This window comes from Drosophila pseudoobscura, chromosome X (genome assembly GCF_009870125.1).
Source record: "Drosophila pseudoobscura strain MV-25-SWS-2005 chromosome X, UCI_Dpse_MV25, whole genome shotgun sequence".
Lineage (NCBI taxonomy): Eukaryota > Metazoa > Arthropoda > Insecta > Diptera > Drosophilidae > Drosophila > Drosophila pseudoobscura.
Window position 1 is genome coordinate 17406277 of NC_046683.1, and position 18310 is coordinate 17424586.

Consider the following 18310-nt stretch of genomic DNA (forward strand, 5'->3'; position numbering starts at 1 on the left):
TTTTCAAAATATACCGTAAATATACTGACGAATTATTCAAGTTCCGTCGTTCATATCCTCGTTTTTTAGATTCCGTCGAATATGACTAACTAGATGGAACCCTCAGCCATGCCATCATTTTTTCCGATTCATAAATCGATGTCCTACTTGATTAGCTTACTCTAAATACTTGCTCAAACAAATAAAATGTAATAAAACGTAAGAGAAAAATCGTCGTAATGCTGACTAACTAAAACTCTTGGCTCTACCCACCTAATTTAAGGACATTGATGAATACATTTTCTGCAAGATAAGCTACTTTTAAGTACTCCTTTTATTGTATTGTGTCTAAAACAAGGTTTCAACAAAATAACAGTGGAAACGTAAGTGAGTATGGAATGTCCCGTCATTACCTATAGCCTGTCAACCGGAGTATGGACACTTGTATACCCTAATTCATTAATTTAATATAAAGATACTGATTTCCCAGCTGTTTTAAAATGTTCTTAATAAAGACGTTTTCGCAGATTAATATGTTTTAAACATATTCGTGCATAGGAGTAGTGTCTTGTATTTATATCTCAATTCCAAGACCTATTCTTGGTCTCTAGAATACAATAAACGGTAAATTATCATTGAAATAGCTTTAAAACAGAGACTAAATAGTTTCTGCATATATTGGAGCTTGAAATGACAAACATAACCTGAATTATATAAGATCCTTTTCCCTAGGGTATGCAGAACTTTGTTCAATCCGCGCCATCTTGAAGGACAATGCTGCCGCCCATACAATTTCAATGTTGCCATAGGACGTAAGAAAAGATAAGTGAGTATGGTATGTAGGGACATTGCTAAGCTGAAGGGACATTGTGGCGAGAAAAAAAGATATCCCATTACAAAAAAAAAGATCAGGTTCAAACAAACTTGAGCGCCAAAGATACATTTTTTGAAAGTGAATGAGCGACAAGGATTTAAATGCAATCCATTGGAATAAACGATGCACGGAAGTACGATTTGAGAGAGCGAAAATTAAAAAAAAACCAGCGTATGGAAGTTTCTTTACCCTTTGTTTTTAAAAATTCAATTTAATTGATTGATAAAAGTGGAATACCGTATATATAGCGTAGTGTTGCCACTGTACCGAAATATGCTCACCAGACCCGGCACAACATAACTGGTATATTGAAATTAACCTATTATGTTTTTTCAATAGAATCAACAGGACATTATTAACGTAAAATTCGTCAGATACTGAAGGCTTATTCAGTAACTTCTAATGTTAATATTCATTTCACCAACCGTGCGTTTTGGTTCATCCAACGCTGGTTCTTAAGACACGCGGTCACACTGTCAAAACAGAAGAAAAGAATAGAAAAGAACTGGCCCAGCCAGTTTAATTTACTGGCAACAGAACGGAATGGCTGGATTTCTAAAGACAAGGTGAGCCAAGAGCTGGTGCAAGTGCCAGTGCATCTTGAGGAAGCTTTAAGGCATCGAGTATCGATGAGCCTGCGGAGTGAACTAGACGATTGTGATGGGTGGGGAGTTAATGAGTGCGCAGTTTGGTTCCGTATAAGAATGGTAGCACAAAAATAAATACATCTGATTGTGATTTGAACATCTGTTCTTTCTGCCCTAGAAAACGCAGTCGTGAGGATGACCTACCATGCGAGTCTACGCCCCTCTCCAAGAGGATTAACAATCTTCATTTGAACTACGACGATGGCAACAGCAGCAGCAGCAGCAGCTGCAGCATACCGACTCAGCTAAATGACTACAACAATTACAATACAGTGCCTGTGATCGCTGGTGGGCCTGCAGCCGCAGCCGCAGCCGCGGGCGCACCAGCAGCAGCAGCGGTGGCCGGGGCTACCAATGCAATTGATATCCTAAATGGAGACGGAACAATATATGGATATAGACCTGAGCTAGGTCCCGACCAAAATCCCTATTACTATGATAAGAACAAAATGCTATATGACTTGCATGTCGAGCGTGTCAAGCGGAACACTCACTAGACTTGGTACTTATGTATAGGCAGAAAGATTAGGATGGACTTGTGGCATGCTGTCTGAAACTTTAAGCAAACCGATACACTAGCTACAACTTCAAATACACACTTTAAGCAGGGAAAATTACACTTGCCACAAGCATGAGCATACACCCACCTACATTCACACACACACACACACCAATCAGTCTAGTACAGGACAAAAGAATCAGTTGTCAGTGCCAATCGAAGCTCAGATTGCATTGCCAAGTCCGAAATTGTATCATTTGTAATTGTAGTGTTATGGTAGCTGTTAAAAATTGTGGTATTCTGTGCGTGGAGTAAGCTACGGACCCAAATTACTCATGTAATTCTACATATGTGAGGTAAAGTGGCAAAGTAACAATCAGTAACGCACTATATCCATCTTAAATTTCCATTCTGGCACATTTAGTCTAAGCATTTATTGTATGATAGTTCATTAAGTTGTAACCAAGTACATATACTAAGATCTGAAGAAGTCGAAGTTTTTTGAATTTTGGCGCTTTGACAGTGTCATGCACAAGTCTTCCGACGTCTATCATTTCGCAGCACTGACATTATATAGTTATTCTTGTACCGGAGCGGAGGGAAAATGTTTCATTAAAAATGTATCCGACAATGAATTGCGTTATATTTCTGAAAATGTAAGAACAAAGAACAAATTGTAAATTAATGAAAATATATATAAAATAAATTACAACTGAAAAATCTGGTCACACTCGATTCTTTTATCCATGCAGCGATGCCAAATCAGTATTTTTCCTTTCAGATTTAGACATAGCGGGAAAATATTGATAACAGTGGGCATCGGGAATTCATCTTAAAATTAAATCAATTAATTAATGAATAGGTAGTACTGTATAGTAACAACGAGATTGTGTATGCGAATATGGATTTTCGCAATTCGAAGGGATTTCAAAATTAGCTGTTTTTGTGTGTTATGTTTAAGTCCATCTAGCTTTATTTTACAAAAAAATATGTCAGCACTGGCAATGCAAGGCGTCATTGAAAAGTGCCCTGTTAATTTATTGCATTAATCCAATAATCCAATAAAAGCATTTATTTACATTGGGCCAATCAAGTAGAAAATAGATTTATTAATCATATAAAATTATGTGGGCATGGCAAATTGTTTTATTTAGCTAATAATATTCGACGGAATATCAAAATTGTACAATTGGAACGACTTTCGTTTGTTTTGTTTGACCATTTTCGCTAAAACCTCTTTACGCAAAATGCAATAAAAGCAAGTGTTTACAAAAAACTCGTCATTTAGAAAATAGATTCAGTAATCGGATAAAATTATGTGGGCATAGATAAAGGCTCGGTTGACAACATTTAAATCCTTGTCGCTCACATTCAAAAAAGTTCGATTTGGCGCGCACCACTCGTAACCAGTCTATAGTATCGATAACCGAACTTGAATCGGGTAAGGACCTCTTTTACCCGATTGAAAACAATGAGTCTCATTCCTTGCACACATACCCTGGGGGAAATGGATGATATAGAATTGTGAATACGTTTGTCTTCCAAGGCTCAGTAGGTATCAGGATCGAGATAAATATATACAAGATACTAGTAACGTACTTGAATATGTCTAAAGAATATCAATTTGAGAAAATGTCTTTATAAATCACGTTTCATCTTCATATAAAATTAACGAAATAAGGTGTACAAAGACCTATACACGCATCATGTCTTTAAATACCAGCAACATTGCGACTGATTTTTTGTTGAACTATTTTGTTTAATCCTTGTTTTAGTCAAAATACAATAAAAGCAAGTAATAAAAATAAGCCAGTTAAGTAGAAAATTGATTCATCAATGGGCTAAAATTATGTGGGCACGGCTAAATGTTCTATATAGTTGGTAATATTCAACGGAATATGAAAAACGAGGAATATGAATAATAGAACTTGAATTTGTCATGTATGTAGGTATGTTTTGGTATATTTCATACGGTCTCACTGGCAATAAACACAATTAACATTATAAATTATTAAATTATAAAAACATTATAAAAAATTAAATGAAGTGTGAGTTTCCTTGCTCTTTTTTCGTCAAAAATAAATACGTCAACTATTTCATTGGTGAGTGAGCCTGCTGCACACTGATTGTCCGCTCTCCAGGCCAAGTGCGCAGCCTTTCGTAAAATATTGAGTGTAGCATATTATATTGTTGTCTTTTTGTACGTAGCCGCCTTCAGCAGACAATTGCCAAAAGCAGCAAACCATTTAACTGCAACATGACCGTGTGTAAATGTGCAGAGAGATGTGCAACAAAGGATCGTAGGAGTAGCATCGCTAACACCAGCAACCAGGGGGCGAACCACTAAAAACGACCGAAATAGCACGCAACAAGTTCTTATACGAGTCGAGAAGCACAAAACATCGATACACAGCCACCCATATATACGAGTGTATAGATAACTGCACACCACACTTAATTACATATATACATCATAATCATCACATAATCGGCAGCAAGCAATGAGCCCGTTCGGGTCCAAGAAGAATCGTTCCTTGTCCGTGCGGGTGAGCACATTTGACTCCGAGCTGGAGTTCAAACTGGAGCCGCGCGCCTCGGGCCAAGACCTCTTCGATCTCGTCTGCCGCACCATCGGATTGCGTGAATCGTGGTACTTTGGGCTACAGTATGTGGACACGCGCAACAATGTCTCCTGGCTAAAAATGGACAAGAAGGTGAAGGATCAGCGGGTCGAGCTGCATGCCAACAACAACATCTACGTTTTCAGCTTCTATGCCAAATTCTTTCCGGAGAATGTCAGCGAGGAGCTGATCCAGGAGATCACCCAGCACCTCTTCTTCCTGCAAGTCAAGCAGAGCATCCTCTCCATGGACATCTATTGTCGGCCAGAGGCCTCTGTCCTGCTAGCCTCCTATGCAGTCCACGTCCAGTACGGGCCCTACGACTACGAGACCTACAAGGACGGCATGCTGGCCGGGGACGAGCTGCTGCCAAAGGGAGTGACCGACCAGTACCAAATGACGCCCGAGATGTGGGAGGAGCGCATCAAGACCTGGTCAGTATGCACACTACATACAACTAACGAGAAGCTAATCAATTTCGACCCATTCTCAGGTACATGGATCACGAGCCAATGACGCGAGATGAGGTCGAAATGGAGTATCTGAAAATTGCCCAAGATCTGGACATGTACGGTGTCAACTACTTTCCTATTACAGTAAGTCCCAAACGTCGCTGTTCGTCGCTGTTACCCATATCGTCTTCATCATCATTCACTCGACAGAATAAGAACAAAACCAAATTGTGGCTGGGAGTCACGGCCGTGGGACTGAACATCTACGATGAGCGTGATAAGCTAACGCCAAAGACAACGTTCCAATGGAACGAGATACGGCACGTCAGCTTCGATGACAAAAAGTTCACCATTCGCCTGGTGGATGCCAAGGTCTCGAACTTTATATTTTACTCGGTGGATCTGCACATCAACAAAATGGTAGTGTATTTGGTATTATAAATGCCTCGACTGTGCTAATGTCCTTTATGCCATTCGTCCTTCCAGATACTCGACCTGTGCAAGGGCAACCATGATTTATACATGCGACGCCGCAAGCCGGACACAATGGAGATTCAGCAGATGAAGGCCCAGGCCAAGGATGAGAAGCAGCGCAGACAGATCGAGCGCAAGAAGTTCATCAGGGAGAAGAAGCTGCGCGAGAAGGCCGAACAAGATCGCTACGAGCTGGAGAAGAGCTTTGAGCACCTTCAGAACGAGATGCGCATGGCGAGCGATGCGTTGGTAACTGAATCAAACAGTTTTGGAGCACACAATACCCAGTCCTATAATGAACAATCAATCTTGTCCAATTGTTTTGCTAGCGCCGTTCCGAGGAGACCAAGGAGCTGTACTTCGAGAAGAGTCGCGTCAATGAGGAGCAGATGCAGCTGACGGAATGCAAGGCCAACCACTTCAAGACCGAAATGGATCGACTCCGCGAGCGCCAGATGAAGATCGAGCGGGAGAAGCACGACCTGGAGAAGAAGATACGCGACGCCGACTTCTTTGTCCACCAACTGACGGTGGAGAACGACAAGCGTGAGGCCGAAACCGAGAAGCTCAAGAAGGAGCTCATCTGTGCCAAGATGGCTGAGCGCGAGGCCACCGCCCGCCTGCTGCACTTCCTCAACAGCGGACGCAAATCCTCAACGGACAGCCTGCTAACCGCCTCCACCGTATCCAATGCGGTCAATACATCCTCCAGCCTGGCGGCGATCAGTACGCCCTCGCTAACGACGAGTAGCTCCACCAATGACATGGAAACGGCCGGCGGTGCCGATCTAACCACGTCCGCATCACACTATCTAGTTCAGGGGGACAACTCGAGCGGCATTTCCGATGACTTTGAGCCAAAGGAGTTCATACTCACCGACAACGAAATGGAGCAGATCACCAACGAAATGGAGCGCAACCATTTGGAGTATCTGCGCAAGTCCAAGAAGCAGGTGCAGAACCAGCTGCAGACCCTCCGCTCCGAGATCGCACCACACAAGATCGAAGAGAACCAGAGCAACCTCGACATACTCAGTGAGGCCCAAATTAAGGCCGGTGAAAATAAATACTCAACGCTCAAGAAGCTCAAGTCCGGCTCGACCAAGGCCCGTGTGGCCTTCTTCGAGGAGCTCTGACCTCTGCACCACCCAGCCGTCAGCCCAATACCGATCCAAGACTACTCTCTCTTACGTTTGGGGGTTCTAATGCGTCTAATGTGTGCGTAGGGAGTGCGTTGCTAATTTGTGTAAAGCTTTTAATGTGTGTTGGATGATTGATTGATCGAGTGTTGTGCATAGATATTAATTCGTATTCGATTGTATACTCAAGCCGCTGCTGTAATAAAAAACAACAACCAAGGACCAAGACCTAGGCCACACGAACATGTGGGCTGGGCCCAAAAGTACATACACGATCCTGTTGTGATTTACTTTATTTGCGACAAAGAGGAGGACCGCCCAGCAAAGTACTTGCTCAATGAAGCAGATATTCTCAGCAATGTAGGCTCTCCTCTGGGCCGACACAACGGAACCAATGATCGACGGCTGCTTAAAGTCGGAAATGAGGGCGGGCGCCTGTTCCAAGGGCATATAGATGAGCAGATGTCTCGGGGGAGAGGATATTTCGTTCATTTCACATGCACCTTGGGCCTGCGCATGCCCCAATAGGCCGTGTAGCCGCTATCGATGGCCACATAAGCATTGAACAATCATGGATATTCCAGAACATTCCGCCGCCATGCTGCCATAGAAGGCCGAAGCAACGCCGCCAATGCTCAAGCAAACACTCCACAGTAGTCCTCGAAGCCACGCACCATTAGAGGGAGAACCATATCATGCTACCTCTCTGTCATCTTATGGCTGACTTTTATAGATTCCCATGGCGTACCGATCTTGCGCATCATGTAGGCTTCGTTTATCATTGGATAGAATTTGTCAAAAGCCTGCATCAGAAATTTATCCGGCTGAAAGCGTATTTATAGCGAGGCCGAAGCCATCCCATCTGAGGGATCAGCGGCTGTTACTCCGCTTCTGGGACGGCGGGGTACACGTCCTCCGCCTTGCCATTAACTGTTTTAACTGTTTTTTAATCGAAGTTAATGTTATTGGCACCTCCAGCCGATGACAACGTGTTTCCGCATATTTCCGAGGGTTTCAGGAAGCAACAGGAGATTCGCTGCCCATTTCCTGGCCGCCTTCTGACAAAATCTCTGGAATATCATCTTCCTGTCACTTGCTTTGGGACAACGTGACGTGTTTCCGGCTAGGAACAAAAGTAGAACAAAATAGAGATGCCCATTTCTTGGTCTAATCTAAACCAAAGCAGCTTTATTATCATTTTAAAACATGTGACCATTTACATAATATTACTTAGTTTCATTTTTCCTTCTCGTTAAACAAATAAACGTATATAGCTCCATCGCTCCTTTTGTCACACCACTCCCGCTCTCCCGGCGCCAACACCACCGCCCTTGCCGTCACTGTGTCCAGGCGCTGGACAGGCCTGGACCGGCTACTAGCCGCTTTGGCCCACTCTCCTCACTCCGATCTGTTGGTGGCGGCGAGTGGCGATATTTTATAGTTAAAGTACTTACAGATTATACAAATAGACTTTATAGTTTATATATAAACATAATGGGAAAACAAACAAAAAATAGGGGAGCTGGGATTGAAATGCAGTGGAAATAAAGAGGAAAGAAAAGAAACAAACAAAAATATGATGCCACACACCACATACTCGTTACTTGTACTCGTCTCGACCGAAAATCGGCCCGAAAACAGAAGAAATCCGCCATTAGTTACAGTTACAAACAAACAAGATATGATGCATAATAATATTCAAGATTAATACATTTTGTTATCGTTTTGGTTTTTCGTGTGTTGTTTGCTTTACTAAATAATTTCAAATTGGCTTTTTTTTGTTTGTTTTTGTTTTACGTCTTTTTGTTAACACCATTGGAATATTGTGTGATAGAATTGAACATATATGTATACATACAATACATACGCTTATGTATCTAACAAATGTGAGGGAGGAAATGTGTAGAGAGGAAAGGAACAGGAGCGGGCGACCGGGGGGATCGGGGGAGCAAGGACAAACAAAATGTATTGTATATTGTAGCATGTATAACTGACCACCATGACCACGCCTGACGTCTTCATTCTCTTCATGCACAAAGTGCACGTGTAATTACTCTTGTCTGCCAATGTATGTTTATCTAAATATGTATGTGTTTCTGTGTGTGTGTGTGTGTGCCAATAGTTCAACCATTTCCGCTTTCAACTTATAAAAAAAAAAAACATCAAATATCAACTACGAATCCTTTCCCTTTCGATACTTTGGTATGGGGGTTCTCTTTCTGAATCTCTCCCTATATATATATATATAAATATATATAGATATATATATATATGTACTTATGTATCTCTTATATTGTCCACCCGTCCCCCATTACGCACTCTTCATAACCCAGGCGTGAGCGTCGGCTTCATCTTCTCTTTTGTATGTTTTTGCTGTGTGTTGAATTGATGGGAGGTAATTTCCCAATCAGTGTATGAAAATGCGCCCGGATCTAGCCAATCCAGAGCTTAAATTGTAGTATAGTTGTGTAGGCTTTGTATGTTTTTTTTTGTTTGAATTCTGATGTGGGTGTGGAAGCCGGTAACGCCTGTGTCATTCTCCCTCTTAGGGGTCTCTTTCTTTTCTGTTCTCGCTCTCCGTCTCGCTTTTTTTTGTATCTCTCTCTCTCTCTCTCGCTCTCACATAGTCTCCGTCTCAGGGGCGGCTATAAGTGTCTAGGTATAGTTGTAGTGCGTAGATATATAGACAGGTTGTATACAATGTTGAAGGTTGTTGTTGGGAGGTGGTTTAGCGATGTTAACTCAGGGACAGCTGATTCACGGCCAGGAGACGCTCCACCGCCGCATTGATGTCCCCGAATGTGGCAATCAGAGCTGTACCAAAAACAGAATGGATAAACGATTTAGTGGATAAATAACAATGCTATGCTGTGCTGATATCGCTTCTTACCCTGCAAATTGGCATCACGGTTGCCAAATCCCATGGCCGCTAGCTGCTCCAGCTGCGATTGGTAGCGCACCTCTGGCGGCTGCGTGCCGTCCGCATTGGTGGACATGCCGTTCAGCATACGCGTCATGAAATCGTTGAAGAGCTGGGCGTTGGGTCCGCCGCCCGGTGCCAGGGCAGGAGCTGATGAATTAACGCTGCTGTTGCCAGCATTTGGTACGCTGCTGTTCGACAAGGAGATGTTGTTGGTGCTGGTGGGTGCAGTGCGGCTGTTGAGAGCACCATCGCCACTGGCCGGATCAGTGTTGATGCCGGGAGGTGGCGGCGGAATGCCCATAGTGCCGACCAGGCCGGGAGCGGCACTGCGCAGCTGCTCCATGCCTTGCTGGATCTGTAGAATGGCGTTCATGGCATCCGGATTGGTCAGCATGTTCATCACCTCGGGATTCTGCATCTGTGCCATAAACTGCGGCATCATCTGGCGCACCTGCTCCTGCAGGGCGGGATTGTTGGAAAGCAGGGGACTGCTGCTTAGGAGGCGCGAAGCCATGTCCGGATCCTGCGACATGGAGTCCATCATGGAACGTGTGTACGGGGCATTCAGGAGGTTCTGCATCATGGTCGGATTGTCAGCCATCTGTTGGAGCAGGCTGCGCATGGCCGGCGTATTCAGTACGTTATTCGGTGGCTGATCCCCAGTGCGATTCGCCTGGCCTGTGGGGCCATTTGTAGAGGAGTTGGTACCATTGCCAGTGGCTGTTCCGCTGCCGCCCCATGGATTGGGTAGTGGGTTGCGGTTCTCAGTGCCCTGCTGGGGATTGGCGGCAGCCACTCCGCCGCCCTCGACGAGCCCGGCAAAGGGATTGCGCCCGAAGGACTCTGTGGCGGCATTCATCATGGGCTCCTGGATATCACGATAGATACGCTGCAAGGCACTGTAGCCGCCTGGCACCGACTCCAGATTGGACATGGCCCGATCGTGCGAGCGCATCAGCTCCTGCAGCATCGATGGGTTGCGGGCCAGCTCCATGGTCTGGCGCAGCAGATCGGGATTGTTGAGCATGTGCGTGATCTCGGGATTGCGCTGCATCAGGTCCTGCATCTGCGGATTCGAGGTAATCAGCTGGCGCATGGTGTCCGGGTTGTTCATCATCTGCTGGACCAGGGGATTGTCCATCAGGGAGCGCAGCATGTCCCCGTTGTTAAGTAGCTCGTTCTGCATGCGTGCCTGCAGATCCATAAAGGTGTTCGATCCGGCACCCAGGGCCTCCATGCCTGCCAAGCCACCGAACTGGTTCAGGCCGAAGGGCGTCTGACGCACATCGGCGGGAGCACGGGCCGGCGCTTCGTTGTTGCGCGTCGGCGACTTTATCACCAGATGCACCGTCAGCTGATCCTTGATGTTGTGCATCTTGAGCGTATCAGTGTCTTTCATGATTTTACCTGCGAAAATCAGCACCAATTGCTCCGGCTCTGCCTCAAATTTTTGTCCAACCAGAATCTTGAACTGAAAAAAACACGAAAGGAACGGAAGAAGAGAACATGAGATGTGGAATATGACGTTGCTGATCCACACCAAAAGACCTCTTCCGGGTGGGTGGATCCTCAAGGTGTGGGACAAGCAGCAAAGCAAACAATATCGAGAGCAAAACAGCGCTCGCTTTGTATGCACACGCACTCGCGCCCGCACATACACACGCTCGCACACACATACAGGCAGACACACCGAGGGGAAGCAAAAAGCCATTTGCACTTTGCCACCCTTTTTTTTCTTTTGAGTCGCTTCGAAAAAATGCACTGTACTTTGGGTTAATTGTGTGGCATGGCATATTTGAGTCGGCAGCGGAAGGAGGGGAACGAACCACCGACTCACATGCCCGGTTGGGTCACAAGGTGTCGTGTACTCACATCTTTTATTCCAGAATCTTCATCAACTTCAACAGTTTTCTTGTCCTTTGGCGTTTTTACAACCACGTTGATACGTTTACTGCCGCCTTCCGCCATTTCGATTGTGCAGTAAGCTAATTGCTCTCGTTTTTGATGTTTACGGACGCTTATTTATTTTGCGAAATGAAATTATAGTAGTGACTACCAATTTGAATTGCTGTAAAAATATATACGTGTTTTCAAAGTAGATTATTTTCCATTTGATGAAAAGTAATTCGTCACTATCTTACACAGGCACACACACACAACAATCTGAAATGTCATTCATACACGCCAGGGTTGTCGATAGGGTATCGATATACATCGATATTTTATATCAAATTATTGATGTTGAGTAGCGACAAATTTTTTAAGCGGTTAATTTAACCTTTGCTCGGTATATGACAATAATTATGTTCTCATTAAAATCACATTTACTTTGTAAGACCTCGCATTCAAAAATAAATTGTGCAGGTATGCACAGTGTGACCGTACACGCGACACCTGCCCTGAGGTTGTGTTTACTTGCGTATCGTGTATCGATTCTCGATATGCAAGTGCCTAGGTAGCCAAAACGACAACGACAGCGCAGCGCGACCAAACAGGGAGAGATCGTTGTGTACCGTTTTTTTTTTGTAACCAGTGCAATAAACAATAGTTGAAAGTTTTCCCAATATTGCATAAATTAACTATTAGCGGGTTAGATCGTGAAAATAGATAGACCTTTGAGTAGATTGGTGAAAAGGCCATATCGAAATGCCATAAAGGCCTTTCCAGGAATTCTCATCACATAAACGTTTCCGAGAACCACACACCAATACAAAGCCAACAAGTGCCCCTACCAGTGGCAGAAAGGTGTGTGTGAGAGGAGGGCCACTCGCTCTTCGCGCGCGCGTGTGTGTGAGTGTGAGTGTCGGTGCTGCTGTCGGTGTCGGTGTCGGTGCTGGTGCGCCAGTATTTGTGTGTTGTTGGCCCATTCCAAACAAAAACCCGAATCGCTGCTTATAGCTGGGAAAATCCATCGTCGAAATGCACACGAGTCGGTCCATTGTGCAGCAGGTCCTCGAACTGCTGGCCCTGCTCGCGACCGTCTTCCAGCAAACGGTGGCCACCGTGGAGCCAGGCTGGCTCTATCCCGACAAGGTCGAGCAGCTAATCGGTGCCGACTTCAACATCAGCTGCACCATCAACGAGACCTACTTCCGGGAGACAAACACCGCCGAATCGTGTACGGTGGACCAGCTGTACTTCAAGAGCAAGATGCAAGAGTACCGCCGATCGCCGGATATCCGCATCGTAAACAACACGACCATCATATTCAGCGCTCGCGAAGCCGTGGAGCAGGAGGATGAGTACCGGTGCATGTGCGGCATTTACGTGATTAACACGTCGAAGGTGTACGTGGGCACCCGGCCCCTGCTCATCGAGGACTTCAGCTGCGTGGGCTATGACTTCAATTACATGCTGTGCAACTTCACGAAGCCGCAGAACAAAATCATCACCAAGTACAATGTCAGCTTCACCGTCTACCAGAAGGACTCCCGCTACATGTACCCGGTGGACTGTAACTTTGATGCCGCTCCGGTGGTCACCTGCAACATCACCGACGAATCCTACCAGAAGTTCACAAAGATATACTACTTCCACCTGGACATTAGGAACACGCTGGGCCAGGAGAAACAGATCATCGAGGTGAATCATTTTGAGCGGACAGTCCCCTCGCGACCCGGCCAGAATTTGACCGTGGTGAATCGCACCGAGAGCTCCATCTGCCTATCCTGGGAGATGCCGCGGCGCACCAACTATCCGCGCGGCCTCACCTGGCAGGTGCAAGTCACGCCCGTCAATTTAGCCACCCTAAAGCGCAACAACTGGCGCAACAATTCCTCCTCGATCAAGGACACTCTGTGCCTCACCGAGCTCCCCTATGCCGGCTACGACTATACGCTGCGGGTGCGCGTGCGCGGCAACCAGAACAACACCATGTGGAGCGAGCCGTTGGTCTACAACTTTGTCACCGGCCCAGAGCGACCCCGTCGTCCGCCCCTCGTCACCGACGGCAGCTTCTACGTCTACTCGTCCGAGACCATGATGCGCTTCTACTGGGAGCCGCTCGCACCGCACGAGCTGAATGGCGACGACTTCAAGTACATTATCAGCGAGTATCGTGTGAATGGAAGCCTGGTGTGAGTATATGAATATGATTCACAAATCATCAATCAATCAAATTGTCACACAGATCTGATTAGATCTTGGCCTTAAGGGAGCGATGGGGATGCGCTGGGTGGGGGATTCCTCAATAATTCATTTTGAAAGTGTCACAGCAAGTGATTGTTTCTTTGAATAGTCTGCCATACGGCGTAGTATTTGTACAAAAACTACAACAAAATGAAAACAGAAAAAAAAACACATCCATTTGTACATTGGCCGTGGCCAGAGGTCCATACGATTGTACATATGGTACTAGTATAGCGATTCTAGAGAAAATGTTTATTTTTAAAATTTCGTTGAAAGTGCTACACACACAGAGATACACACAGAGAGAGAGAGAGAGAGGAACAAACAGAGAGTGATACAGGCAGGCACACACACACACGCAATAGCGAAAAAAACACGTTCATTTACGGTAAAGAAGAGCGAGCGGTGTGAAGAGGTAGATCGAGCGGTGTGCAGAGGTAGAATTGGTTGGTGGGCGGGGGAAGGAGAATAAGGAGGAGACGAGAGATGCTTTTTGTTTTTTTTTAACAGGAATGCCCCAAAACAGAAATAGGAGGAAACAAATCATCAGAATTCTACACAACTCTTGCACATACATATATGTAAGTGTGCATGTGCATATTGTACGTACATACATATGTATGTGTATGTATATTTATACAGAAAAAGAGCTTTTATTGCTTCAGAGCCATTTCGCGGTATCTCTCCCCGGTTCGGTTCGGCTTACATTCGATTTTCTGGAAGTCGGGAGCCGCCGACGCCGCCGCCGCCGCCGCCGTAAAGCAACAGATGCGGGAAGGCACCGAAACATGGTAGAAGCCATTCCATATCGATTCGAGTTCGTAGTAATGGCGTTATCATAATCACAGTGCCATTGATGAATGCTAATTAATAGACATTGTGGGGCCTGGCCTCCTCCTTTCTGTGCGTGTGGTGTGCCGATTCGTGGAACGTGTGGGGCTGGCTGGCTGGCTGGCATCAAAGTTGAAGATTTTTCCAACGAATCCAATGTTCCTGGAAATCTCATTTCAAAAGCCACAGACGTACATACATACATATGTTGTTGTCTTGTGCGAGGAGTTGATTTCGAAGAAAACATGTTTAAGAAAGTGCCTAGTCCCTGGACTTGTTGGCCAAGGATTAGGACTAAAAGTGGAATAGGAATGTCACGAGCAAAAAGGAGGAGAGCAAGAGAGTTTGGTTGATTATTTATGACTTATGACTCGTCTTTCTTTATAGCGATCCCTCAGTGATCAAAGTGGAATCAAATTCGGCCCTAATCGAGCACTGGAACAATAATGCCAACCACGACATCCTCATACGGAGCAGCAACAGCGTGAATGCCTCGGTGAACGCCACCCACATGTCCATCGGCCCCATCAGCAATGCGGACATCAACGAGCGTGTGCCCAAGAATATCCGGAGCGTGTATCATCCGAACAACAAGAGCTACACGGTCAGCTGGGAGTCGCCCTTGGATGTGTTCGAGCTGACGAACTACACCGTGTTCTGGTGCGTGGCGAAGCCGGCCTTGCAGTCCGAGTGCGCCGGCTCCATACGTTTCGAGAAGGTGGACAGTAGGCAGCGCCAGTTCACGACGACTAAGGACCAGCCGCCGTCCCTCCACATGGCGGTCTCGGCAAACTATCGGCATCACAACACTGGCATGCGGTGGCTGATCTGCAGCAGCGACAAGAAGGACGACCTGGCAAAGATGGAGCCGACAATCGATGCGTCGAGCAACTCAACTCTGACGGTTAAATGGAGTACAGAGCGCGTCTGCCCCGTGATTCTTACCGGCTACAATCTCACCTACTGCCAGAGATCGGCCGGCAAGCCGGACAACTGCACCACGGAGGCGATCGAGGATCGCGATGCCAAGCAGTATGTTATCCGCGACCTAGTCCCCTACACCGACTACAGCGTCAAGATGCTGATGAAGTCCGAGACGCGGGCCAGCAAATACAGCGACGAGCTGATCAAGCGCACCGGAGAGGCGGCCCCCAGCCAGCCGCGTGAACTGCAGCTTCACAACGTGAGCAATTCGAGTGCCCAACTGGCCTGGAAGCCGCCCCTGAAGGCCAACGGCGTGGTGCGTGCCTACGAGGGTATCTTCCATCACGACAACACGACGGAATACTTCAAGCTTCCGGCCTCGGCCGACGAGCTGGTGGACAAGGAGAAGCTCATCTCCTTCGAGCTGGGCAATCTAACCGCCTATACCGACTACGAGGTGAGCATCCGGGCGAGAACATTGTACCCATCGGAGCCCAGCAATGTCATCCGCTTCCGTACGGCCATTGGAGGTGAGTAGATAGACGAGGCGAGGGTGTGAGTGTGTCTCATTGTTTCCATTCATTTGCAGTTCCCTCGCCACCGACGCTGCTGGTGACGAACAACAAGGATCAGAGCTCAAGACTGGACTGGAAGGCGCCGAGGCAGCCGGCCGGACTTGTGGACTACTACGAGATCTCCCTGCGCGACAACAATTCCAGCTGCCTGGTCAGCTACATACTCCCCGGCCAGAACCGCTCGCATGTGATGGCCACACCGCGATGCACCAGCCACAATCCCTTCCAGCTGGCGGTGCGCGCAATCAACGTAGAGCGGCTGCTCCACACAGGCGACCTCCAAGAGGTTGGAGAGGCCAATGGAGCACGACCGGCGGTATCGGCTAAGAGCTGCCAGGTGCACCTGGACGGACTCGGGGAGGAGGATCGTATCGCATTCGAGACATACAGCAGCAATTCCACCGGCTACCGCCTGCACAGATCCGAGTGGGGAACGTACGGATTCATTTGCACGCCGGAAATCCACAGCGTGAAGGCCATGTACCAGACGATCGAGGTGTCGTTGGCCATCCTAGTGCTGGGCGTCATCTTCTACACGGTGTACAAGAAGTACCGAAAGATGTCGGACATCGATCTGGTGCTGCCGCAGGGCATTTTGGAGACGCTGAAGAAACCGAAGGATATGGGGGGCCTGGGACTGAGCATGGGCCCCGATATGGCCTCCAGCGGTGGCATCATCTGTACACGGGTAGACGATTCACCGCAGTACACGCAACAGGACATGCCACACGACTTCAGCAGCTGCGGCAGCGAGAGCTCCAAATTGCTTCTGCGAAACACTTCCAGCAGTGGAGGGTGCACGGATCGCGACGACCGCTACGACGACCAAACGGAAATAGTTGGCATGAATCCCATGACCACCATGAACACCATGACCGCCATGAACAGCAGCCCCGCCCCACCCACTAGTTATGTGTCCATGCGCCACGGACTACTCGTTCAGAACGATAGGGAGAGCGAGAGTGAGAGGGACAGAGACATAGAAAGGGAGCAGCAGCGGAGCAGCATGCAGGAGATGCAGGCGAACCACCAGTCAAGTGGCTACATCAAGCCCACCCAAATGAAGAGCTGGCCTACGTCCAATGCCAATACCTTGCCAGGTCCCAATGTTCCTACCGCAGCAACAGCCACGCAGCCAATGTCGGTGCCACTGTCGATGGCCCGGATGCCCCTGAATGGGTATGTGCCGGTGAACATTCTGAAGTCCCAGCCACAGATGGAACCAAACGGTGGGCACCGTGTTGCGCCAACGCCCGATGCAGCCGCGTTCTTTGTGCCAGAGCATCTGCTCAATGCGGAAAACTCGATGCAAGCAGCGTCCGACTTGCACAAGCTGCAGCCCCTGAATCCTGCTTCCACTGCAGCAGCCGCTTCACCGACATATCTGCCAGCCATAAGTGCATCAGCAGCAGCGCCTAAGCTCAACGTTGACACCGGTTATACGACCATGGAGCAGCTGCAGCGCACCGGAATGATGCAGCCACAGGCGTTCTTGCCTGCCATAAGTCCATCAGCAGCGCCCAAGCTGAACGTTGACACCGGCTATACGACCATGGAGCAGTTGCAGCGCACCGGCCTGATGAAGCCTCAGGCGTTACCACAGTCCATTGGCATGCACACATCCGCACAACCGAGCGGAGGAGCTGCGGCTGGGGCTACGACGGGCCCGCGAGTGAAGCCGCAGATCAATGGCTATGTGACGCCCCAGGATCTGAATGCCCTGGCCCACAACAGACACGTTCTCTAGGGAGAATTGCGGGGAGATGAAGTTGGGGAGAGAGAGAGAGAGAGAGAGAGAGTTAATGTTGCATGGAAATGCAAGCAATAACAACTTTAGTCCACATCCATACTCACGACGTCGGCATCTACGCATCAATCCATCCATATTCCATTCATCCATCATCCTGACCATCCCCGCATAAGCACATCGATTCACCACAGACTATTGTCGGGCAGCTTTGTATAGTAATAATGCCATTCATCCCAAATTGGAGCAAAAAGAACGACGTTTCTTTATAATTTATTTTTCTTTGCGATGCGAGCGAGCGTGTGAGGCACAACAAGTATTTTTAATGCTGTAGTATTTTTTTATATTGTATTTGTACACTTACCTACTTAGCTCTTAGCCCGCGTCAAGCAGGTCAAGAATATATGATATATATATTATAAACTAAATATACAAAAAGAAAACTATAATTTTAAGCATAACATACACTCGCACCACATTGCAACCCTGTGTCTTCA

General features: G+C 47.1%; 4 protein-coding genes across 5 annotated transcripts; 3 read left to right on the forward strand and 1 right to left on the reverse strand.

Annotated features, from left to right (window-relative positions):
* Positions 1–1264: 1264 nt before the first annotated feature.
* LOC6901198 (uncharacterized) lies at positions 1265–2489 on the forward strand. Its single transcript, XM_002133863.3, has 2 exons — positions 1265–1419; positions 1619–2489. Exons 1-2 carry the CDS (start codon positions 1397–1399, stop codon positions 1995–1997), a joined length of 402 nt encoding a protein of 133 aa, XP_002133899.2. The 5' UTR covers positions 1265–1396; the 3' UTR covers positions 1998–2489.
* A 1461-nt stretch (positions 2490–3950) lies between these two features.
* On the forward strand, positions 3951–6913 carry Mer (ezrin/radixin/moesin family protein merlin). Its single transcript, XM_001354533.4, has 6 exons — positions 3951–4101; positions 4208–5054; positions 5114–5216; positions 5283–5492; positions 5559–5795; positions 5876–6913. The coding sequence occupies exons 2-6, from the start codon at positions 4501–4503 to the stop codon at positions 6680–6682; spliced, it is 1911 nt and encodes a 636-aa protein (XP_001354569.2). The 5' UTR covers positions 3951–4101; positions 4208–4500; the 3' UTR covers positions 6683–6913.
* A 924-nt stretch (positions 6914–7837) lies between these two features.
* Ubqn (ubiquilin) lies at positions 7838–11832 on the reverse strand. 2 transcript variants are annotated; one of them, XM_033383907.1, is made up of 4 exons: positions 11750–11832; positions 11481–11676; positions 9576–11079; positions 7838–9499 (listed from the first exon to the last, which is right to left on the reverse strand). In XM_033383907.1, the coding sequence occupies exons 2-4, from the start codon at positions 11574–11576 to the stop codon at positions 9423–9425; spliced, it is 1677 nt and encodes a 558-aa protein (XP_033239798.1). In that variant the 5' UTR covers positions 11577–11676; positions 11750–11832; the 3' UTR covers positions 7838–9422. The 2 variants fall into 2 exon arrangements, with proteins under 2 accessions (XP_033239798.1, XP_001354568.1); XM_001354532.4 differs by having other exon boundaries at positions 11481–11783.
* Positions 11833–12037: 205 nt separating this feature from the next.
* dome (cytokine receptor domeless) lies at positions 12038–18297 on the forward strand. The gene is made up of 3 exons (XM_001354531.4): positions 12038–13684; positions 14955–16021; positions 16081–18297. Exons 1-3 carry the CDS (start codon positions 12528–12530, stop codon positions 17811–17813), a joined length of 3957 nt encoding a protein of 1318 aa, XP_001354567.3. The 5' UTR covers positions 12038–12527; the 3' UTR covers positions 17814–18297.
* Positions 18298–18310: the final 13 nt, after the last annotated feature.

Bases quoted from the DNA above. Each gene is read 5' to 3' on its own strand.
- LOC6901198 (XM_002133863.3), top strand. From the start codon at position 1,397: ATGGCTGGATTTCTAAAGACAAG. The intron at 1,420-1,618 runs GTGAGCCAAGAG...TTTCTGCCCTAG, and splicing joins GCTGGATTTCTAAAGACAAG to AAAACGCAGTCGTGAGGATG.
- Mer (XM_001354533.4), top strand. From the start codon at position 4,501: ATGAGCCCGTTCGGGTCCAAGAAGAATCGTTCCTTGTCCGTGCGGGTG. The intron at 5,055-5,113 runs GTCAGTATGCAC...ACCCATTCTCAG, and splicing joins GAGGAGCGCATCAAGACCTG to GTACATGGATCACGAGCCAA. The intron at 5,796-5,875 runs GTAACTGAATCA...TTGTTTTGCTAG, and splicing joins GCATGGCGAGCGATGCGTTG to CGCCGTTCCGAGGAGACCAA.
- Ubqn (XM_033383907.1), bottom strand. From the start codon at position 11,576: ATGGCGGAAGGCGGCAGTAAACGTATCAACGTGGTTGTAAAAACGCCA. The intron at 11,080-11,480 runs GTGAGTACACGA...TGTTTTTTTCAG, and splicing joins AAGATTCTGGAATAAAAGAT to TTCAAGATTCTGGTTGGACA. The intron at 9,500-9,575 runs GTAAGAAGCGAT...TTTTTGGTACAG, and splicing joins CCGTGATGCCAATTTGCAGG to CTCTGATTGCCACATTCGGG.
- dome (XM_001354531.4), top strand. From the start codon at position 12,528: ATGCACACGAGTCGGTCCATTGTGCAGCAGGTCCTCGAACTGCTGGCC. The intron at 13,685-14,954 runs GTGAGTATATGA...CTTTCTTTATAG, and splicing joins CGTGTGAATGGAAGCCTGGT to CGATCCCTCAGTGATCAAAG. The intron at 16,022-16,080 runs GTGAGTAGATAG...ATTCATTTGCAG, and splicing joins CTTCCGTACGGCCATTGGAG to TTCCCTCGCCACCGACGCTG.